Here is a 24595-nt window from a genome sequence, read left to right as displayed (position 1 = left end):
GTTCTCAGAGCTGCCTGTCTCCCTAAAGATGTTGCTCCTCAGCCACATGCTGTCTGCTCCCTCCCCATCTTTCCAGACCCTTAGCTGCTCTGATGATTAGTTACCATGGCCAGTGTGGTTGCATTAGGAATGACTCAGAAGAAACACCTCTTGGTGTGTCTGTGAGTGTTTCCAGAGAGGGTTAGCTGAGGAAGGAAGACCATTCTGAATAGAGTTGGCACCATTTCATGGGGTGGGGTCCTGGACTAGATAAAAAAGGAGAAGGTGAGTTGAGCATTGGCTTTCTTTTTTTAGCTTCCTGACTGTGGACGCAGTGTGACCAGCCACTCATGCTTCTGTCGCCTCGCCATCCTACCAGGAAGGTGTGCGGATGGTGTCCCCTCAAGCTGTGAGCTTGCTTTAATTGCCTTTGTCACAACAAGAAAAGTAACTCTCACAGGGTCCCTTTCTGGGCCTGTTATATCTGTCCAGTTAGATTCAGGGGTGTTTCGGTAGCCATCCGAGCCCCTCCTCTTATCACAGTTCCCAGTCCCGTTTATGCTCCCACGTTTTCCTGAATTCCTAAATACACGTACGCCCATATTCCTGAGCATCACCCACTAGCTCCTTCATTAACAGTGTCAGTTTTGCACCATCAGCTGATTATTGACCTTTTCCCGCAGATGCCCACCAAGCTGTTCAGACCCCGGCCTTCGGCTCTTCCCCTACTCTCTGTAGCTGGCCTGTTGATCCCAGTTCTTGCACCATCTCTCAGATTTCCGCCCTGCTCTTAGTGCAAATGCCTTCATATGTGCTCTGATCATCTCTCGCTTGGATAACTGATTAATTAATTAATTTGACAACTATTTATTGTGTGTTACTACTCTGAGCTGCTCACTGGGGACAGTAATATTGAGCAAGGCAGACCGTGTCTCAGCTTTCAAAGGCTTGGATTCTCCATCAACAAAAAGGCAAATATTTAATTAAGATCATTTCAGAGAGGCTTGTGGAGAAACTAAAGGTGAACAGCGTGAGGGTGAGTGGCCAGAGGGGAGCTCCTGAGGGTCAGCAGGGACTCTTCTGAGGAGGGGACATGTTTAGCTGAGACCTGCATGGCAAAAATAAGGGGCCTCACCTTCTAGGAGAGGGAACAATTGCTGACTGTGGGAATGGGGCAGCGTGCTCAAGGAGTGTGAAGCGGCTGTTCATTGTAGTGGCCCACGGTGTGCATGGGGGTGGCATTTCGAGAGGTGAGGGCCAGCAGAGGTGCAGCATTTTATGTTTGATTGCAAGGTGAAGAGAAGCCTTTGGGAGCACGTCAAGTTATTTTCTTTGACAATTGTATACAGGGTCTCATTACGTAGCCCTCAAAGGTCTGGAACTTGCTATGTAGACCAGGTCTCAAATTCGCAGAGATACACCTGTCTCTGCCTCTGCCTTCCAAATGCCGGAATTAAAGGCATATGCCACCAGGCCCAGATGAACAATATGTTTTGATTATATCCACTTCCACAATTTCTACCTGTTCCTCTTGCATAACTCCAACATGTCTATACCCTCCTGCCTTCATATCACCTCCTTAAAAATATTTAAAAGAAAAAACAGCACAAATGCAGGCAACCCAGTGACTCTGTCTGCCATCACGCCTGTTGGAATGTTGACTCATCTTGCTCAGGCCGCCATCGCTGCACCGAGTTCATGAGTACAACAACCATGGCATGTTCAGAGGGGGACGTGAATTCTGATGTATGACTTAGAAAGCTCCTGTCGCTGCTGTGTGGGGAACAGGTGGTCAGAGCTTGTGTGTGGAGGCAGGGGCATGGAGTCCAGTGCATCTGGTGGCTAGGATGAGGGTGGTAGAAAGGGAGGGGCAGGGCCTACTGGGAGGTAGAGTCCGCTGGTGTGTTGATGGAAAGGACAGGTGCTAGGGAGGGATCACAGAGAGTGGGGACCAAAGTCTGTCCCTCCTCGCTCTCCGTGCTTCCTTCCTGGAGAAGAGAGGCTCCTGGCCAAGAACTTCAGCCCCCCCCCCCCCCGCTCCTGTTCTGACAGTCTATCACAGAGAGGTCTGGCCTAGAGGCAGCCTGGCCTGGAATATGCCACTGGCTGGGTGCCATCGTGAACTGAGCAATCCAGGAGAGGTCAAGTCACCTCCCTAGCCTTATCTAGCCTTTGCCCTCAAAGCCCCCATCCCTGTTGCCCTGTGATAGGCAGTCAGTAAGTGCTCCTACAAAGTCTCCAAGGCCGAGAGACTACACCATGTCCTCCGGGCTGGACCCTTTGCCTAACTGAGTTCCAGTTGTCTCTAGGCAGGAAAAGCAGTGGACTTGGGATCAGTCAGATGGTCTGATCAAATGAGTTCCATATGGGCAGCCTGTTAGGCTGTGTGACCCTGGGTCATTCATTTCACATCTTTGGACTTCACTTTCTCCCCTGTAAGTGACAAGTTAGTTCCATTGTACTGGGCTGTGACTCACAGCTTTTACTTAAGCTTTGAAGATTTTTTACCCAGACCTACTGCTCAGGCTCATGGGAATGATGGATGTATTCCTCTGAAGGCCACAGGGGAAAAGAATTCCACTTTTGCAGAAGAAAGCAAATCCTCCACAGGTAGGGCTGGAGGAGAGTGGTTTTCCAGAATCTTCTAGCTATTGTTCTCCTGTGTCCCATTCAGCTACCTGCTGCCCACAGTGATCAAATTTAGTGAGCAGACATTTGGGAGAGCAGATACCTTAGGGACCAGACGTGAAGGGTATGTATGCTTGTATGTATGTGTGTGTGTGTGTAAAATAGCTGTGGCAGCTCAAGCCATGGCTGACACACTGTAGGATGCTAAGCCTGATATTGCTAGACCTTCTGAGTTTTTAAGAGAAGTCAGAAGTCTGGAATTGTATGTGACGTCTCTTGAATTTTGCATGTTGGCAACTAAAGTCAATTAAAACAAAAATACCAGCTTGGGCCAAACAAAGCTGCTGGATGCATTTGGCCCGCGGGTGGCCAGTTTGGGATGCCCGATATAGAATCTCAGAGGGACCCAGGAATAGTCGCGACCTAACAATAGCCAGGTGCACCAGCTAATGAAGAGCACAAGGAAACATCCAAGTTTAGTGCCCATGTCTCCTGGCCAGGAGCACAGTGCTCACATCTGCAGATGACAGACATGCCGGCACCTGCACATGTCCACTCCAGATGCTGAGTTCTATCCAGTTACTCGTAGCAAGGGTTAGCCAGCTGATGGTTGAGCGCATTGTGTATGCATGACTTTTTCTTCATTTATCCTCCATGCTCTTTAGTTATCCTGTGAGGTACAGTCACGGCTTTGTGTCATGTTAAAAGTTTCTTGTAGGTCTGGGGAGATGGTGCATTCTGGGCATGCGTGGTATGCTAGTGTGCGGAAGTGGGTCTGGGTCCTCAATCCCCGGGAGAAAAGCTGCATGTTTTGGCTCACTCTTAAAATCTCAGTGTTGGGGAGATGGAGACAGGCTCATCCCTGGCTATCGTTAGCCCCTCAGTCCAGCCTAGTTGGTGAGCCTCAGGCTAGTGAGACAACTTGTGTGGAAAAGCAAGGTGGGTAGCTTCTGCGGAAGTGACACCTGAAGTTGACCTCTGGCCATTACGCACGTGTTCAACCGCACATGCGTGAACATGCATCCCCACCGTGCACAGATTATTTGCGGTAATACCAGAAAGGGTAAAATAGGTGCTCTAAGGGCAAGCAGAGGGCTGTGGGAACTGTGGGAGGGAGGGAGAGGAAGACAGCTGGTTGCCTTCAGGGACCTGGGAAGCTTTCAGGGAGGAGATGTTTCTGGGTCTCCAGCTTGCAGATGGCAGATCGTAGGACTTTTTTTGTCCCTGTCTAGCCCTGAAACAATCTAAACATATGCTTAGAAGGAATTGCTGGGGGCCGGAGAGTTGACTCAGTGGTTAAAGAGCACTAGCTGCTCTTCCAGAGGACCTGGGTTCAATTCCCAGCACCCACATGGCAGCTCACAATTGTCTGTAACACCGGTTCGAGGGGATCTGGTACCTTCACACCAATGCAAGTAAAATAAAACTAAATAAATTTTTAAAAAGTAGTAATCGATGGAGTACTGTTACCTTCGTTGCTGTTGTATTATTGTAAGGAGGCACTATGTCCAAGGCAACTTATAGAAAAAAAAATGTTTAGTTGGAGACTTGCTTACAGTTTGCGAGGGTGAGTCCATGATCATCATGGCAGGGAGCATGGCAGCAGGCAGGCATAGCTCTGGAGCAGTAGCCGAGAACTTACATCTTACCTTCAAGCTGGAGGCAGAGAGAGGGAAGGAGGGAGACTGAGCCTGATGTGGGCTTTTGAAAACCTCAAAGTCTACCTCCCAGTGATATACCTCCTCCAATAAAGCCATACCTCCTAATAGTTCCCCAAACCCGTTTTATCAACTAGGAACCGAACGTTCAAATATATGAGCCTATGGGGGCCATTCTCATTCAGAAAACCACAAGTATATTTTATTTTACTAATTTGAAAAAAATATTTTATCATTTTGTGATTGCTTTACCTGCATGTATGTGTATAGACCATGTATGCTCCTGGTTAAAATAAGTTAAAAGAGGGCACTGAATCCCCTGAGACTGGAGTTATTGCCAATGGGGAGCCACCGTGTGTGCCGGGATTTGAACCTGGCTCCTCTGGAAGAGCAACAAGTGTTCTTAGTTGCTGAGCCATCTCTCCAGCCCTCAAATGCAGATTTATATGCCTTGCAGAATTAATCTATTTAGATTGGAGGCCCACCTGATTGCTTCAACTCTGATTAGAGAATTACATCACATTCACGTGTCCACGCTTTCCACAGAAAAACATCTGGAAGGATTTCCACCAAAATGCTGATAGTGGTTGTTGTAGGTTGGGTTTGAGATGTTTCTCAAAGCCCCTCAAAGTTGTTTTTTAGAGCCAGGCATGGTGGCACACATCTGTGGTCCCAGCACTTGGAACATGGGATCATGAGGATCAAGTTCAAGGGTATCCTTGGCTACATAACAAGTTCAAACAGCTGAGGCCACCTGAACACCTCTGTCTCAAAAGAAATAAAAAGTTGTTCTTTAGCTTGATGCTGGGAGATGGAGGGAAGTCTTAATGGCGGATCCTTGAGGGAGCCTTTAAGTCACATGTCATTGAAGGAGGTGTTGACCCAAGCGACATCCTCTCTTTTTGTTTGTAGCTTCTAGTTGAAGTGTTTGCTCGGCCTCACATTTCACACAATTGCTCTGCTCCCCCATAGACTGCTTCATTGCGGGGCTAAAAGTGACAAGGCCAACCAGTCACGAACTGAGACCACCGAAACCATAGGCCGACATATACCGCTCTTCTTCATACGTCATTCAGTCATCTTAGGTACTGGTTACAGTGACTGAATGCTGAAGAACACTGCCTACCTCCAAGGAGCAGGATTCTGTGTAAGTTTTAGCTTCTTGTTCTTTTGCCTCTATCTTTCTGTAGTTTCTATGGATGCAGATATCAGCATTTTCAAGCGAGGAGAAAAAAAGTTTACTTTAGAAGACTAAATTTGGAATTTTTTTGATGTTTTATATTTACAAGTTTTTTTAATCATAAAGTTAACTTTAAAAATTAAAAAAAGAAAATAAATCAGGGTAGCAGCAAGATGGCCCAAAGGGTAAAGGTGCCCATGGAGCAAGTCTGATGGGCTGCATTTAATCTCCAGAACCCGCGAAAAGGGGGAACGAGAGGACCAGCTCCACAGAGTTGTCCTCTGACCTCAGCATGTGCCCCGTGTCATGTGTGACCCCCCCATCTCATCCGCACACACAGACAGACAAAATAAAAAATAAAAATAAATTTGGCAAATACAAATTACTGTCAGAGTAAACTAGTATCTGTCTGTCTGTTTGCCTACCTGTCTACTTATTTTTAAATTTAGAAACCAAGGTCTAGTACATGTTAGGTGAGCACTGTGGTCTATTGATTGTCCTCACCAGGTCCTAAATTAGTGTGTTAAGACTATAACTGAGCAGTGGGCTGATGGACATAGGCACTGTCCCCAAATCACTTTTGCCCCTCCCCGCACCTACAAGGGACAGCCATCTGCTTGATAGCTTTTTGAAGTGAGTGGGACATAGGGTCACAACGCCATCAATCCAAGGCCTGTCTCTTTGCCTTACACAGTGAATTTACCCATGAGATTTAGGACACTTTTACCATAATATTTATTCAGTTTTATGGCTTTAAATATAACACTAACTCCTAATAATCAATATTGATTTAACTATAATATCTTATTTATAGACACAGTCCTCTGGTTTGCATATGGACTCAAGCTATAATGGAACAGAAATAAGCCTCTCACTCTCCTGGCCCTGGGCCAGCACCATCGGCCTCTATGAATGGCTGTAAGGCCAAGATGGAGTTTATAATTTGCGATGTTCACTGATCCCCACCCCCACCAAAATGGCTGCCTCCTGCCAGCCAGTGAGCCGTGGGGCTGCTAAGCATGTCTATCCTGAGGTCCTCCCATCAGTCTCCAGCTACAGATGTTCTAGATGTAGAGACAACCAGTTCTAAGCAGAAATGGTAAAGGGAATGAGCCTCTCCCCATCTCATCCTGAGGAGCTGGAGTGAGTCTCTCGAGATGTGATTATTGTGGCTATCACTAGTGCTGCAGAAGTATCCAGGTAGTCAAGGCTGTAGCCGCCTCTTCTGCAGCCACCTCTTGTAGGTAGGGACGTTGGCCTGGTCACTGTGATCTGGTGTGACACAGGTGTGTGAGGAAACGTAGAAGAAGCCAGACCATTCATCTTGGAGAAGTTTATCCTTCCCCGGAGAGACTGGGGAAGCCCGAGGTTAAGGAGATAACTTGTTTGTTTTCGCCCAGGTGCTGTGTCCTTCGCTGACTAGGGCGCAATGTCTGTTGTCCAAAACATGGCCTCTCCCTTTGGAAGTTTCCGGACTCCCTACTCTTTTTGATGAGTGTGGTGGAGAGCTGTATTTATATCCCTAGGAACTCTCTGCACACACATATGATATTCATTTACACTTCTGAAGGAAGCTCTAGATTCCCCAAGAAACCTATGACTTAGGCCGGCCTGATTAAAGCAGCTCTTGCCCCTGGTTACAGATTAGGGTGAACCCCAGGATGTTCGGAGCAATCTGGTTATTTTTCAGTATACGTAAAACAGAGGGTATTGGAGCTGGTGACGGTTAGTTTTAACTGTCAACTTCCTACAGCCTAGGAAGGCATGGGGAAAAAGTCAGAATGAATAATTCCTTAGATCAGGTTGGAGTGTGGGCATGTCTGTCGGGGACTGTTGATTGTTAGCTGAGGTGGGAAGACCCCAGTATGGGCACCATGTCATGAGCTGGGCCCTGGACTATGTAACAGAAGGCTGAGAAGCAACCAGAGAGTGAGCAAACACGGATTCTCTCTGCTCTTGGCTGTGGCTGTGATGTTTTTCTGCAGTAATGGACTATAACCTGAAATTCTAGGACAAATAGGTCCCCTCTCCCCTGTGCTGCTTTTTTTGTCCCTGCTGTTTTATCATACCAGCCGCAGAGATGCTAGAACGGAGCTCCCGTGGCCGTTTGGCACTGTGTGACCCATGAAGAAAACCAAACCGACAGCCCAACATAAAAGACACGAGATTAAGATGTGCCTGCAGGAGCCCCTACTATTTTGTTTTAAGACTCTACATCCCTTCTTAGGTAATAACCCCCAAACCCCAACTCCATATAGTCCTGGGTCCATGTGACCTTTGTTCTTGTTCAAGGTGACTTTCTCAATCAGATTATTCTTTCTCTCAACACAGGGACTAAATGAGCAAGATGGGCTGAGACCCAAGAGTGCTACAATGTAACTGCAGGAGTGTGGCTGGATTCCAGAGTAATGGAACGCAGATGCTCCAGCGTGTTTGCTGTCCTTGGGACACACCTCCAGTCATAACAAGCCAGAGCGATGAGACCACAAAGAGGCATAACGGTAATATCAACAGTGCTTTGGTTATTCACTGCTCATAGACCGACCCTATGTTGAAGGCCTCAGACCAGCTGTTTCTTCTTTTTGCTCCTGGTTTTGGAGTGAGCTGGACTTGGCTGGGGATTCTCACTCAGGGTCTCTCCTGGTGTTGTAGTCAGATCATGGCTGAGGCTGGTGTTGTGTGAACTTGCAGCTGGCCTGCATATCCTACTTGGGTGTCACCTACCAGGTGACAGTGGCCAGCAACAGATGCTCATTGGGCATGATGTTATGGGCAAGGAACTCTCCTGGGACTGTTTCCAGGGCCTTCCCGGGTGGCTTGGGTTCCTGTAGCATACGCCTGGCTTCTAAGTAGAATTGTCCCCAGAGCAGGAGGCTGAGGAGAAGGAAGCAAAAATCACCAAGTTTTTTCAGAGGAGGTGCTTAAGATGTCACAGAACCACTTCTGCCCTCACTGGAAGAAGCAATCACAGGCCTGGCTAGATTGCACACCTGTTTACAGGTGACTGAACCAGGGTGACCACCTGATCCATCTAGATCCACCACATGGTTGTATCTTAGGCTGGAAGGGGGGATTAGCTGTTCTGTGTGGTGTTGGCTCTTTTTGTCAGACTCCTGGCAACTTTTCCTTCTTGGTCATTGCTAAGCCTGGGCTAAAGTGATTGGGAGAAATGGCAGTTGACAGGACGTGGAGAGTTCGGATAAACAGGAGTGATTTCTAATTATATTGGTTGCTAGCCCTGTGCAAGGCAAGTTCTCTTTCCTTTAGTCCTCAGAGCAATCTTTCAGTGACTCCCATTTTACAGATGAGAACATTGAGAGGTGCAGAGGATGGGATGCAGTATAAAGGATGCTCCGTTATCAAACAGAGCCTCAAACTAAAAGAGGTAGAGATGATAAAAGTCCATTTAAATGTCTTGTGGAGAGGAAGGAAGAAGCTGGGAACGCCCCGCCTGCAGGTGTCTTCTCTGGGCTGGGGCAGTGACTCATTGGTAAAGGGCTTGCTATGTGGGCATGTGGACCCAAATTTACACCACCAAGGCTCCTGTGAAAGCCGCTCTGGTGCTCTCTGTCTGTAACCCCAGCCCTGGGGCCCTGGAGTGAAGGATCTCCGGGGCTTGCTGACCAGTCAGTCAGTCCAGCTGAATCTGAGGTCCAGATCCTGTTTCAGAAAATGAGATGGAGAGTGATGGAGGAAGATACCCAGTGTTTGCCTGTGGCCTCCCACACACATGTACACATAACATGTACACATACACACACATGCTGAGAAGAGAGAGAGAGAGAGAGAGAGAGAGAGAGAGAGAGAGAGAGGATTTGGGGGGGGGGAGAGAAATATTCTTCCCAGATTTCACCCTACTGCCCTCAGAAGGTGGGTGATGTCTCCGTCCCTCTTGGTAAAATGGCCGCACTGCAGCAGGTACCAGTGATTGGACCAATCATGTGGGTACATCTAAGGCTTGAGTGACCAATCATCTTTCATCTTCTCATTGTGTCAGTTCCCTTTTTTATTTTATTTATTTTTTTTGAGACAGGGTTTTTTTTTTTTTTAACTATGTAGCCCTGGTTGTTCTAGAACTCTCTATGTAAAACAAGCTGTCCTCGAACTCACAGAGATCTGCCTGCCTCTGTCTCCTGAGAGCCAAGGATGAAAGGCGTGTTATCTCACCCCATTATCTGTTTCTTTTTTAAGTGTCCTACCGACTTCCTTCTATGTCATCATCCAGACCTGCAATAAACCAAACACTGAGAACAGTATTGTTAAGACTGGTTTAAACTGGTTATGGGTAGCAAACAATGGTAGCTGTTATTGTCATGCAACTTAGGGTGACATTTATCCTGCTGCTGTGCCACCTCCCCTGCCCTAGCCACACTAGCTGCTGAGTTCCAGACGGGTGGGGGGGAAGGAAGGTAGTCTCTCCCACGGTGACGGGGGTAACCCATGGCCTGCTATTCTGGCTGGACGATGAGCACATCCCACTGTCTCCCAAGTCTGAGATGGCAGTGGTAGATGGGGCACATTTGGAAGACACTAGCTGGGAACTGTGCCAGTGAGGAGATACTGCCCCATGAAGCGGGACGGAGCCTTCCCAGGCTGAAGAAGACATCGTTCCAAGCTATGTTTTCTCCTGGACTACTGATGTAGGCAGAAAGGGTGGACTCTTATGGGGACCTGAAGAAGGGGGTGAGTTCTCATAGAAGAGACAGGAAGCAGTACTATTTCTGGGCTTTACTACCCCTCTGAAGCTTGAGCTGGGTCCACAACTCATCCGCCCCCCCCCATTTTTTCCACCTCACCTCAGTGACTCTCAGCCTGGGAAATCACCAGAGTGCAGATGCAGCTGCCTAAAAATACCTGCTGCCCGGTTTCGCTCTCAGGCAGCTCGGAGCATGGAGGAAGACGTGTATTTCTCAACACCCTATTTTCCTTTTCCTTGACTTTTATGAGTAGGGCTGGCGCTCTCTCTCTCTCTCTCTCTCTCTCTCTCTCTCTCTCTCTCTCTCTCTCTCTCTCTCTCTCCATCTCCCTCTCCTTTTGAGACAGAGTCATATAGCCCAGGCTGGCCTTAAATTCACTATTGTAGCCTAGGGTGTCCTTTAGAGTGCTGGGATTATGTATGCACAGTCACTCCCAATTTTGTTGCTGCTGAGACCAATCCCAGGGCTCTGTGCATGTTAAGTAAACATGCTACCAATGGAGATACAGCCTGGCCTTGGTTTTGCTCTCTTAACAAAGTGGTCCTTACACTGAAGATGGCCCGGATGGGACCTCAGGCTTTTTCGCATAGTGGCACCATGCCAGGTGGGAGTACATCTTGACCTTTGCTATGCCCTCAGTTCCTGTGTGGTCCTGTTCATGTCATCCAGGCCCAGCTAGTGAAGACAAGGCTCCTCGTCACCTCTTTATAGTGTTTGTGAAGCTTGGATACTCAGTACCAGGCGTCAGTCATCCCTTTTCTTCTTGCTCCAGGGGCACCAAGAGGATCGCAGGGTACCCTGCTGCCTCTGGCCACCCATGAGCGGGGCCATGGAGACAATTTAGGAAAAAGCAAGCCACTCACCAAGGACTCTGGACACTCTGGGTGGCATTTCTGACACCCTGGAGCTTTTGGGAGGCTCTGACAGCTCCGGGTGGGGGCTGGGAGACAGGTAGAAGGAGAAGGAAATACATTTTTAAAGATAACCTGGAGGCAAATATAATATTTATACTTATTTATCCTCAGAGCTCACTCGCAAGGCCCCAGACATGTCTAATGAGCAGGAATTGCAAAATGGCCATGAGTCCTACTTGTTTGCCTTTGCAGACTCTCCTAGCAGGCACACGGACCCGCAGTTTTCAACTGTGTGACCGCTGCAGGCAAAACGGCTGTAAGGAACACCGGAGCGTGTAGCGAGTGTCTGACTCCCAGAGGCAGGGAACCACAAAACTGCCAACCCAGGAAAATGAGGTGCTCCCGTCCCCTCCCCTTCACAGAACACAGAGCTGCTCGGGGTGCTGGCATACATATGCACACACACATGCTTACGCTGAGGTGCACTGAGATCTTCTGTAATGTCGCGCCTCAGTCCTGGGGACACGTCCTTGTGCAGTTCCATAAATGCTCTCTGACAGGTGCCACAGGAGCATCCTGTGGCAGGATGCTCGATGGCTGTGGTCTTGTTCTGGTCAGGACTCTTACTATGTGCTCTGGTCGTTCTGGGTACAGATCATAAGAACGGCCTCCTGGATCATTGAGGTGGCTCAGTAGGTAAGGGTGTTTGCCACTAAGCCTGAGTCCAGTCCCTAAAACTCATATGGTGGAAAGAGAAAGCCAACTCCTGCAAGGTGTCTTCTGATATCATGTGGTACACATGAACACACATACATTCATGCATGCGTGCACACCTAAATGAATATAGAAAATAAACATGGTATCCTATGTATATAGTGATCATAAAGAGATTAAGGGGAAGAGAATGCCATAGAATTTCCTTTATGGTTAACTTTAACTCAAGTAGCCATGCAGAGCATCTATATGTATCGTTATATAAATACATCTACAGATACATATGCATACATTCAAACAGAAAAATATATGGTTATAAATACACATGCTGCACAGTGAGACTGGGGTTGGCTTCTGGGCCTTCCTCTTGGGGACAGATGAAGCCCTTAACTGTCGGGACTGCATCTGCCCAGGGTGACTTTTGTGTTGCTGAGACAAACATACCTGAGGGAAAGAGCATCAGGAGGAAAGACTTGCGTGTTGGCTCAGGGATTCTGGAGATTCGGGGGGAAGACATGTCAGGGCAGCTTTGCCCGTGTGGTGGGAGTGTGAAGCGGCTGGTGTGGGCAGCTCTGCCCATGTGGTGGGAGTGTGAAGTGGCTGGTATTGGTGTGGTGGTAGACCAGGAAGCAGAGTCAGCTAGCCTGGAACCAGGAGTGGGTATAACCATCAGGGACTTGACTCTAATGACATTCATACTCCCACCAACCAGATTTCCCCTTCTGAAAGGTTCCTATGCCCTAAAAACAATCCTGCAAGCCAGGGACCAAGTATTTAAAACATGAACCTGTGGGGGACATCCTGGATTCAAACCCTAGCAAACTGAAAGATAGCTCTTCGCAGAACTTCCTGAAGGCATTCTCGTTCTATGCTGGAGCTGTGGAGAAGGCTGTGAAAGGAAGAGGGTCTGGGGTGCGAGGCAGTTGGACCAGTGTCTGTAATGAGTCTCCTTGACCTTAGGCCTCTCAGCCAGTGAGATATTAATGTCATTGGGGAATCTCTGAAACAGAACTAAAGTCCGTAGTTTTTAGCTTGTTCCACTTGGGAACCTGGCTCTGCCCACATAGCCTGGATGTTCCTGTGATCTGAGCCCTTGAGCACACATGGTCCAGACAGTTCTTCTCTCATCTTCCTGCAGGCAGGAGTAGCTGGTTGATGCTTTGGAGCATGTAGAAGAGGACGCAAAGGAAACTCTTGCACCAGGGACCTAAAGCTCATGCTGCAAAAACAAGAGTGTTTTTGTCCCAAGGGACAAGTGTCCATATGGTCACCTCCTAGTGAGCCCCACAGAATGCTTCTGGCTCCAGCCTTCTCCAAGGACAGGGCCCTTCTTGATGTCTGGGGAGCTGACCTTCTCAAGAGGGGGTCTTGGGGGAAGTGGGGCTACAGCTGGGCCCCTGACCCTCCGCCCTTTCCCGTTTGCAGCCATTGCCGGAAGGACCACTTGCAATGGTGACTCAGCCCTTGGCCATGGGTGGCCTGGGCTGCATTGGCTGGGCGGGGTCCTTGCAGTTGGCTGAGCCTGCTTCCTCCAGTCTGGGTCTTGCACTTTCTTCCTTCACCCCTGATTTTTAATTCTGGAAGTTTTCAAACCCATGGACAAGTCTGGAAGAACAGTGTCATTGTTGCCCATGAAGCCTGTATGGAGAGTTTGTCTGTGGAAACTGTTTGCCACATTGTTGCAGCAGTCTCTTTCCGGTAGAGTGTTTCTGAGTGCCTTTGGATACCATGACTCCCATCTCCGAATGCTCCTCCCAAGAAGGAGGCCATCCTTTACAGTCACAGAGTCTCTGTTGCACACGAGAAAATCAACAGCCATTCTAAAACATCAGTTTTCAGTTCAGTCACATTTCCCAATTGTTCTAAAATAAGGTTTTTATATCTTTTGTTTAAAGTAAATAATTTGAACTCCGGGCTGGAGGCATGGCTCAGCACTTGCCACGAAAGCATGAGGGCCTGAGTTCGATCCCCAGTACCTACTTAATAAAAGGTGGGTGAGGTGGAGACAGTTTGTAATGCCAGGAATAGGGAGGTGGTGACAGACAGATCCCTGGAGCTTGTTGGACAGCCAGCTTAGCCTACTTCAGCTCCAGGCCAGTAAGAGACCCTGTCTAAAAAACCTTGTGGATGGGACTGGAGAGATGGCTCTGGCTTAGGAGCGCTTTCTGTCCTTTTAGAGGACCTAAGTTCAGCTCCCAGCGCTGTGTCAGGCAGCTCACAGCCAGCCACCTGGGAATGCAGCTCCCAGGGGATAGGTGCCCTTTTGTGGCCTCCACAGGCATCTGCACACATGTGCAACCTCGTACTTATGAACACGTATGTGCACATCTGCAGCCTCATACTTATGAACACTATGTACGTATCTGCAGCCTCACACATATGGGTGTGTGTGGTGTGTGTGCACATGTGCAACCTCATGCTTATGAACATATATGTGCACATCTGCAGCCTCACACATAGGAACATGTGTGTTCACACATTTGAACTAGAGTCTAATCAGGTAATACATTTTTATGTTTTACATTTGTTCTTTTTTGTGCATCTATTATGTTTTTATTGTACTGCTTCTGTTTTTATCATATCTTACAATAAAAATATAGCTCATACTTCTTTTTTATTGTTTTTATTGAGCTATATATTTTTCTCTGCTTCCCTCCTTCCTCCCCTCTCTCCTTCTACTCTCTACCGTGACCCCCCACACTCTCAATTTACTCAGGAGATCTTGTCTGTTTCTCCTTTCTATGTAGATCCATGTATGTCAGTCTTAGGGTCCTCTTTGTTGTCTAGGTTCTCTGGAGTTGTGGGCTGTGGCTGGTTTTTCTTTGCTTTATGTCTAAAAGCCACCTATGAGTGAGTACACAACATCCCTTCATGATAAAAGTCTTGGAGAGAGCAGGGATACAAGGAATATACCTAAACATAATAAAGGCAATATACAGCAAGCCAACAGCCAACATCAAACTAAATGGAGAGAAACTCAAAGAGATCCCACTGAAATCAGGAACAAGACAAGTTGCCCACTCTCTCCACATCTATTCAATATAGTTTTTGAAGTTCTAGCTAGAGCAATAAGACAACAAAAGAAGATATGACAGTATACATAAGTGACCCCAGAAATTCTACCAGGGAACTCCTGTAACTCATGAACACCTTCAGTAATGTAACAGGATACAAGCTAACTAAACAAAATCAGTAGCCCTCTTTTATACAGATGTGCCTCCACATGTGACACATACACACCGTAATAAATGATATTCTTCAAAGAAGCTCCTCAAAGGGTTGGCACATTGTAGGTGATCTTATTAAATCTATGTCATGTTTTCAAGTTGCATATCCAGGAAGTTCAAAAATCTAGGCCTGGTAGCACATGTTGTAATCTAAGCCTTCAGGAGGCTGAGGCAGAAGGATCAGGTGTGGCAGGCCAGTCCGGGCTACATAGTGTAGCCTGTCTCAAAAAAGAAAAAAAAAAGAAAAGAAAAAAGAAAGGAAGAAAGAAAAGAAAGGAAGGGAGGGGGAACGGAAGGAAGGGAGGGAGGAAGGAAAGTTAATAGTTATAACTCAAAAATAAATAAATAATAAACTTGGACACAGTCCTGGTGCACAGTAATGGATGTGGACGTCAGAAGTGCTGGGATTAAAGGTGATGCCCTCATCACCTGTATACCAAGCATCCTACAGGCAGCAAGACCACGCTACCACCGAGTTATATCCTGGCTCCTTCTACCTTCCCATAAGCACTTCTCCTCCAGAGTACTTATGTATGTATTCTCTTCAGGTGCCCCTCACCTCACCTCTGCACCCCATACCTTTTGCTTCTTTGAGGTTGCTTGGTCTGGATGCCCAGCCCTTCAGCACCCCAAATTTATTTATTCCCCAGTGCCCAGCTCTAATGCTGTCTTGCAGAAGCCACTCCCATCTCATCTCCATCCAAGCTCAGCCTCACTGTCTTGAGGGCTTTCGCTGGCACCAGCATCTCAGTGCTTCCTGTCTGGTGCACAGGCTTTGCTTGTAGCTGGTAGAGCAAGCTCTCAGGAGTGGGGTTCAAATCCCAGGTCCTTCACACACCGAGTGACCTTGCTTGTGCCAATTCACCTGAAATTTCATTTTCCTGTTCCTAAGAGAGAGAAGGCTGTGATGGACGAGGCCTCACAGTGCCTCAGAATCCAGTGGTGCTTTCACAGAGTGCGTGGCAGGGTTAATGTGAGCGAGCTCCTGGCAGACCCTGAGCAGTGTGCACGCATCGGCCCTGCTGGCTGGATTTCCTTCTTAGACCCCACATGCAGCTTGACACAGAGCATCTGGGGCTGTCCTGAGGGTCATTTCCCCCAAATACCAAACGGGGCCCGGCAGATGCCACAGACCTGGGTTTCACTTGCGTTTTGGCATTTCTTCATCACCCCCCTCAGTGTGGGGCAAGACTTGGCTGGGCCCACAGCCAGCAATAAAGCGGATGCTAATCATATCATTATATGCTGAATAATTAACTGTCATTTAAATATTCATATGTTGTTGGGGGCAAGGCCTTTTATCAGTATCTGGGGACGTGTCAGCAGAGGAAAGAGATGGATGTCACCAAGGCTGACTTTGCCTGTGAAGGGCGACCTGGGGTCCAGGGAGAGCCATTGCAGTGGCCACCAGACAGTCAGCTAATATATAACTGCAATATTCTCACGTGATAAACGGCAACTTCATAAACGCTTGATGCATATGAGCAAGCCTAAAACAATATTGGAAGCATTAATTTCATTTGACTAATGCTTATCTATATTTTATTCTCTTCCATCTCTAAAGAAACCCCTCTTTCCTTCAGGGGAAGGCCGGCAGGGCCAGAGGATTGCTCACAGGCTAGAGCAGCCCAGGGAGGCATTTCTGCTAGTTCTGCCTTCGGGATGATGTGGCTTGGGACATCTGTCATGGATCGACTGTCTCTGAGTGATGGTCTGCCTGAGAGTTTGCGTCTAGCCCTGTGGGATAACCCAGTCTCTCTGGTGGCATTAGGGGAGAGCAGCCTGGACATCTTAGGTCTGACCAGGAGGAACGAAGCTGTGTAGATTCTCACTTGGGGTCAGGAATGAATCAAGAGGGGAGGCCCTGAGGACAGAAGCATGGGCAGGTGGGGAAGGGAGCAGAAGGAGAGAAAGGGGGTGGGGGAGGCTGAGAAGATACAAGAGAACCAAGAGGGAGAGCGTGCACCTAAAAGTCTGGCTGACTGTTCTTGGTACGGGGTCAGTAACAAGAAAGGGTTTTAGAATGGGAGAGTCTTGGGTTGGGCTCTCACTATGCCTGTAACTAGCTGTGTGACTTTAGAAGTGCCTTTTTTCAGCCCTCAGTTTCCACGTGTAAAATGGCAAACAGCATCTAGTGGATGGGTTCATTGTCTATTCTGTGTGAATTCCAAGACGGGACCTCAGACTTGGAAGCTTTAAATAATACGTTTCTCACCACATTAGTGGGCTGATGGCTTGTCTGGGTCCTTTTTTGAGGGTCTCACATAGCTCCATCAAGGGTCAGCTGGGATCATCCATCAGGAGGCCCGGATGATGGGTGGTGGTAGTGATGGTGGTGATGGTGGTGGTGGCGGCTGTGGTGACGTTGGAGGTGATGGCAGAAATAATGACAGTGGTAGGTGTCTGTTTTAAGAATCCTCTGCAGTCAGCTGCCTTTTGTTTCCTTTCAGGACCTCGCTCTTGTTGACTGTCCGTCGAGGAGACCCTCAACTCTGAGTGACCCTTAGAGTGACCTGGGGGTTTACTTCAGTGTGGCTGCTGACTGCATCAAGCAAGTGCCTGCACCTAAAACAGCTTATTCAGCGTAGAGTAACCAGGAAGCACGGAGGAATGTTGTCACCTTTCCAGGTTTATTAGAGGTAAGTGACAGGTTCTGCCCACAAATATGGGAGGGGATAGTACTAGGGCGTGTTAGAGTGACCATTATACCTACCAGTGATGGCAGTAAGTGCTCACCATCGTGGCAACTGCTCGCTGTCTCCGTGTTTTGTGACCTTTCTCATCTAACCTACAGAACAATACAGGAAGAGCAGTGACTACCATCACTGTACCAAGGAAGAGTGTGGTGCTCAAAGAGCCCTCACCCTGACCAGGGGGAGGCAGGGTCACTGTGGACTGGGTCATGGCCATCGTGCGATCCAACACCCAGAGGTGCTGGTGAAGACAAGTCACAAAAGACACTCAGGACATGTCCAGGTCTGGTCACTAACACTGCTAAATAACCCAGCTTGGATTTGGCTTCCTCTGGCAGCCTTGTCTGTCTGTACCCTGTACCCACAGGGAGAGCACCTTCATACCCCCTGAATACTCTCATGTCCCCCGAATGGTCACATGACTTTCATGTGGATACACGTAATTATAGCACACTTGGCAAAATGAGAACCACGGAGAATAACACTGGGTGTGGTTCTCTACCTGAAACACTTGTCTGTTGGTGTCTCAGGCCTCAGCTTCAGGATCGCTGGCTCTTTATGGCTGCGGTAATATCAAGGATGGCGATGCTTGATAACCTCGGCACATACCATCTTGCGATCAGGATCAGAAGTCTGAGATAACTTTCACTGGGCTAGACTCAATCAAGGGGTGGCTCTATTTCCTGCTGGCCCAGTGTCCTTGGCTCTGGGCCCCTTCCTGTATCTCTATAGCCAGCCATGACTGGCCACCCCTGTCTCATGGGATATCACTCCGACTTCACTCTTCTCTCTTCCAATTCCTTTTTGCCAAGACACATGGTAACACTGGGCCACACAGGCAGCCCAGGACAAGTGCTATGTTCTAAAGTTAGCAGGTTAGTAACTAACTCTACTCATAGCCTTATTCCCCGTGGGTCAAGTGATGTAGCAGATTCTCAGTCTCCAGGAGTAGGACACTGGCATCTTGGGCAGTTGTGTTGCCCGTTGTTTGACCAGGGGCTCGTAGGGTGGATGCTATTTCGTCTGTCCCATGCCACCTGTACTTCCTGCTTTACCACCCTTAGCCCTCTCCCGAGGATCTGGAGCGCAGACTAGAGCCAAGCAAAATGTAAGTTTAGTCTCTGGATATGAGGTAATGAAAAATAATAACACATGGAAAAGGAAGAAAATGGAAGGGGAGGGGAGAGGAAGGAAAGAAGGAAAAAGGGAAGGAAGGGGAGGGGAGGGAAAGGAAGGGAAGGGCAAGGAAGGGGAGAGGGAAAAAAGAAGGTAAGGGAACAACGAAGACACTTGTTACATTTGCAAACTCTGTGCTGGCCCACAGACTGCCAGTTTGTTTCTGGGGTTCCTATTAGACCAAGCTCCCCCCACATCCAACATGAGCCAAAGTTGGGGCTACGGAGACATCAATCAGCACCGTAGCATTGGGCCATCAGTGTCATGCCCCTGGGCACACCGAACAGGTCTTCTCTGGCCTGGAGTGGTCAGACCTGGAGCCTGTATCCCATGCCCCTTAGGATGCCTTGTGCAATACACAACCTCCACATGGTCTACGGCTCTGTCCCGCTGTATGAGGACAGCATGTGACACAGGGCACAAAAGTGGGCCGCTTGCTTGTTGAATGTGTAATTGAATGAAACCCAGTGCCTTTCATTCACTCCGCACCCTGCTCAGGGATCTGTGACCTCCTTCAGAGCGCTTGGCTCTTCATAACAGGCTCTAGCCACAGGCACAGCGGATACTGCATGCGTGTGTGCGAGCATCAATTACCGGCTTCATTGACCTGGAACCCGGAGTGGGAGCCCTGTGCAGGAAGTGACCACGGCCTGGGCTGGAAAGGCCAGGCCAAGGAACTGAACCATGGGGCTTCTGACCTGCCCTTGCAGCTGCCCCAGCTGCTTCCTTCCCACTCTCTCTCCTCACCCCCCTGCCCCCACACATTCGAGATTCCCGGGAGGTCGAGCCTGGTGTAATTACAGGGTATCTGCTGCCTCCCTATAAATCTAATAGACTTTTTGGCCTTGTCAGATTAAAACTTACCTATCAACCCGCCGCAGTCCTCTAGATCTCCCTAAATCTGTACTTGGGAGAGAATTTATGGCCAGGAATTGCATTTTGCAAAATGATTAAAGTTGCCAAACAGCCATAAAAAGTTGCAGGAGGAGATATGGTTTTTTTGAAAGTCTGCTTAATTTATAAGGGGTGGAAGGTTTATTGTCATTTAGAGTCCACAGCAAGGCAGCGATGGAGCGTTTGGCGGCAGCTGTGCACAGCTGCTCTTGCTTTATGCCTTTTACATGTTTTTAAATTGCCCTGTTTGAGTCAGGGCTTCTGCAGCCGCCGTAGCAAACCCGGTTTGCAGAAAGGGTGGTTCCTCCTGCCCTCTGATGCTGGCCTCACTTGCCCTACTCCTGAAATGATCCAAGACTCACCTTCCAGAAGTGTTCCTGGATGATCCAGTGTCCTGAGGACCGCTACATGCCTTCCCCCGTCCTCATCGGCCAGCCCCTGTGAAACACCAGCAAAGCCCTCACATACGCAGGGCTTTAAGTTTATAGGCGGTTCCGCGTGTCGTGTCTTAGCGCTTGTCACCCTGGATTAAATGATTAAACAGGATCAAACACTCAAGGCTCTAAACGCCTGGTGTTACCTCTCGAGCTAATAAATAGAATTAGGGCTCCCATTTATTGACCGCTTGCTAGACACCAGAACCTCTGCTTCACACTCCTCGCGCATTAAGTCACAGAATCTTGGCAGCCACTGTGGGAGACAGCTGTCAGTTCTACCTGGGTTTTGGGAAGCGCGAGGAACTTAAAGTCCAGGTCAGGCAGTCAACGCTCTACGCGCATGAACTATTAGTAATATCGACAGGGCCAATGGCTCACTTGTCTGTCTCGCAGAATGGGTCAGAGCAGGCCCTGGGTGGATGCTGCTGAGGGTGAGCCTGCATGCCTGCATACCTACATGAACTGAGCTGTCCCTGTTGCTGTGTCTCATCCTCCCCACTTTCCCCTACTGGCCCCAGAGCTGGGATCATCTGAAGTCCGATCTAACAGTGACGCATTTGACACGTGTTTAACATGTAGTCATTCTTTCTTCATTGCCAAGACAGCTGAAGGCACTCCATCCCCGTGGTCCTCTGAGGACAGTTTTAGGAATCCCGTCCTGCAGGAGGGAGGAGGCCGAGGATGTGTGGCACCTGTTCCAATCACAGCCGCCATGTCAGAGCCAGGATTTTGGATTCCAAGTTCCATGTTTTGTTTTCTTGTTTTGTTTCCTCACCAGCGCCCACCTAGCCACCTGCCAGGCATTTGGGGGCGATTCAGAAGTTTTTCTAAATCTTCATCACCATCCTGTCTATAATTTATTAAATATCCATCACTCACCAGCTGCGTAGACTCACAAGGAAGCCTCATAGCATCCTTGCGAGGTGTATGTCATTTTCCCTATTTTACGGAAACAGATCGAAGGAGGGGGACACAGTGATTGACTCGGCTGATTCCAGAAGTGAGGGTCAAGAGTGACTGGCATAGAGGCTGAGGGGCGACCTGTAAAGCCAGCTTGGCAAGAGTTGGCAGGAGGCTCAGAAGAAGCTTCTAGAAGACTACATTTCCAAACTGACCTTTGAGGACAGAGTATAGCTTTATCAGACAATTGATAGGAAATGTCCTCTGGGTAAGCCAGAGCAGAGCTGGTTGGGGTGTGAGCATTTTAACCTGATCTGGGTTGTCCTGAATTCATCCTGGCTTTAGTCTTGAATTTGTCCTTCCCTTTAATGCCAAGGTGAACAAGAGAAGAGGGGCTATAGGCTGCTGCGCCCCACCAATCCCTAAGGTTTCTATCAGCCACACCCACATTTTCTCTTCTTTTCCCCTCCTGCCAGTATCATGGCGTAGAAAGCAGTTTGGCATGGGATGATGAGTTGGAGCCATTTAGATGTAGTCCAGTGCCCCCCAGTGCCTCCCTGCCGTCTTCCTGCACACAGGCAGGCTTGGCAGGCAGAGCAGCCTCCTCTTCGGTTTTCCTTGCTTCTCAAGCATTCCAGACACCCAAAGGTGTCTCCTGGTTTGTCTCTGATTCTTGTATTCATTTTTTCACTCATTCATTTGTCGATTCATCCAACAAATATTTTCTGAGTACTCGGCATCTCCTAGGCACTCTTTTGGGGTGCTGGGAACACAGCAGTGACCCCAGCTGTCCTGCCTATTGTCTTCACAGAGGTTACTCCAACTGAATGGCTAGACCTGGTGGTTTTAGAGAGTGACACAGGCCTTGATGTCAGTAAAACACAAGGAATCAGGGGATACCTTGGTTTGGTTTGCAAATCTGCAGGAGGATTTGTGTGTGGTGAAGCTAATCCAAGGACTGCCTGACTGAAGAACATCCCATACCCGGTGAGCAAGAAGTGCAAAGGCCCTGGGGTGAGAGTGAACCTTATCAACTCCAGGAACAGCAGGAGGCTGGGGCCTAGAGGTGAGTAGGGATATAACAGACAGGGATCGTGGGCAAGCTTTAAATTTCCCTTTCCCTGTAAGTATAATAGCAGCTCTTGGGGGCTTGGGTCTGGGGAGGATTTTAACTTGATTTATCTGTTTCTCTGCCTTTAGTACTGAGAGCAGAGAGGCCATCGAGGGCTCTGGGGCCAGGGGATGGCTTAGTTAGCGAAATGCTCCCATGCAAGCATGAAGACCAGAGTTCAAGCTCCAGAGTTGACTCACACAAGTTGGGCGTGGTGCCATGAGCTGGAGAGACGGGCAGGGAGGGGGCTTCTTGGGACTAGCTGACCAGTCAGTCTAGCCAAATTAGTGAGTTCTGGGTTCGTGACACTGTCTCAAAGGAGGCGGACGGTGTTCTTGAGGGTGACACTCAAAGTTGTCCCGAGCTTCCTACACACATCTGTGCATTCAGGAGCATGTGTGTGTGCATGTGTGCGCACATAAACACACACACACACACACACACAGAGAGAGAGAAATGTGCCAGCCACCAGTCTGACACCACAGTCTTCTCTAGCACCTATAGTTCCTCACACATACACATCTCTTTCCAGGAATGCCTTTACCCATACTTTTTACACAGTCCCTGCTCATTCCTGAGGTCCCAGCTCCGACTCACCCTTCTGGGGATCCCTTCACCCTCTCCCATGGCAGGATGAATTCACATTCTCACTCTCATTACCAGTTCCAGCCACGGGCACACATAGTGTGTCTCTGGTCCTTCCCTCCACTAGGCCAAGAGTCCTGCAAACACTAACATGTCACTCTGATGTATCTCAGAGACCACAGGCCTTCCCTAGCCTGCTCTGGGGGTGGAGCCTGACAAATGCTTTCTGGGTTGATGTGAGTATTTCGAGTACCTGGGTCATTGGCTGAAGCACCAAGTTAACAAGTGCCCTTTGAACAAGCGAGATTAGAAGTATCACACTGTTCTTCCTGGTGATGCTCCAGCAAATCCACATTTTCTGGGACTCCTGACCCATGGAGGGTGTCCCTCAGTGTTTTCTAAAATCAGTAGCCAGTGAGAGTCAAATTTGAATAGGTATCTCTCAAGAGCCAGTCCTGTATTACCTTGAGACAGTGTTTGTTTAAAAAAAAAAAGATCCTAGTTGCTAGAATGCATCTTGTAAATACTTGTGTTTGAAAGTGTACAGATGCAGGATGCTTGGTTCCTGTACATGTTCGCTTGCGACTGTAAATCTGTTTGTCACAGATGCTTCCGATGCCTGCTTGTTGTTTTCTTTTTCTTAATTAATCTATTGATGTCGAATTATGCGTCTTTTCCTATGAAGCTAGAAGTGTATTTAAAAGCTCATTTCCTTGTCTGAGACATGTGCAAATAAAAATTCAAGAAGAATGGAGCAGTGTCCTGTCTCTTTATCCCGTCTAAGGACTAGCCCAATGTCTCAGGGGTGGTGTGACCAGACACACGGCAGGTGAGGTCAAGGACGCGGCCTTGTTTGCCGAGACAGCTCTGGTCCAAGTCTTGCCTGTTGCTTCAGCCAATGCTTACCGATGGAGGAATAGTGAATTTTGCCACCCAACTCAGCTGCCCTTCTCCTCATTGTGTCAAAGCCCAGTGTGAACTGAGGCCCGCTGTTTACCCTGCAGGGGGTGTGCATCTCCTGCCTAGCCCATTCTGAGTACCAGGCTGTGACCTGTTCTTACAGTGGGCTGCCTCGTGTGCATGGCAGAGATTGGCTAGGGCTGCAAGATCTTAGTAACCTCTGGGTAAATGCTGAAAACAGTATCCCAAGATCCCCATTCTTAATCACAGCGGTGGCCAGGATGGAGAAGGAGAAACAAGTCAATAACCGAAATCTGCATTTCACACAACTGTTTGGTAAAGATGTCCAGCTCCCCGGTACTTCTTTGAGACTCGGTGTCCACACTGATATAAAGGATATCATAGTGCATTTAGGAAAAGAACTCTAGATGGCTGAGGGACACATTAGCTGCTGAGGTACAGTCAATGGAACCTCTACCTTTACTCTGACGTTAAAGTACAGATTGAGACACAGACCCTTGCTCCAACTCTGGTGAAGTCCGTATCTGCTTCACTTAGATATCTTGGAGCCCAGTGTGGTCGGGACGAGAGGGTTGTTGAAGATCATACAGATTCTGCCAAAGCTAACCCTCAACCCAGACAGCCAATGTCTACTCTGGCTCAAACAAGGCTGTCGCTTACGCTGGTCTTGCTTCATCCCTCTAGGCTACGGCACTTGGACAGGTGACTCTGAGATAATTGGTGCCAAATGGCCTGTTCCTCTCAAAAGGCAATGTAAAACTTCACCCCTAATGTCTTGTTCATAGTATCCATTCGTTCTACAAGTAGGTTTTCAAGAGCCCGCAGTGTGCAAGAGCCAGGAGGGGCTGGAATACAGCAGAAAAGACATACAGCCTTGGATCCTTGGAGTTTGTGCTCCGGGGAGGGGTGGGTAGAGGCTTAGGGTAGAGGTGCATAGGCAG

At 48.5% G+C, this 24595-nt stretch overlaps 1 protein-coding gene across 1 annotated transcript in view; it reads left to right on the top strand.

Annotated features, from left to right (window-relative positions):
- LOC142833327 (uncharacterized) overlaps window positions 1-23472 on the top strand; it is a 129912-nt gene extending 106440 nt beyond the window's left edge. The window contains exons 5-7 of the mRNA XM_075944616.1: window positions 17388-17576; window positions 21963-22103; window positions 22238-23472. Coding sequence (XP_075800731.1) covers window positions 17388-17433 — 46 coding nt within the window. The 3' untranslated portion in view covers window positions 17434-17576; window positions 21963-22103; window positions 22238-23472. The remainder of the gene's footprint in view (window positions 1-17387; window positions 17577-21962; window positions 22104-22237) is intronic.
- Window positions 23473-24595: the final 1123 nt, after the last annotated feature.

The sequence above is a fragment of the Microtus pennsylvanicus genome, chromosome 13, assembly GCF_037038515.1.
Source record: "Microtus pennsylvanicus isolate mMicPen1 chromosome 13, mMicPen1.hap1, whole genome shotgun sequence".
NCBI classification, from domain to species: Eukaryota; Metazoa; Chordata; class Mammalia; order Rodentia; family Cricetidae; genus Microtus; species Microtus pennsylvanicus.
Note: the sequence above shows the minus strand (reverse complement) of the source record. Positions and strands in the feature narration are given on the sequence as shown.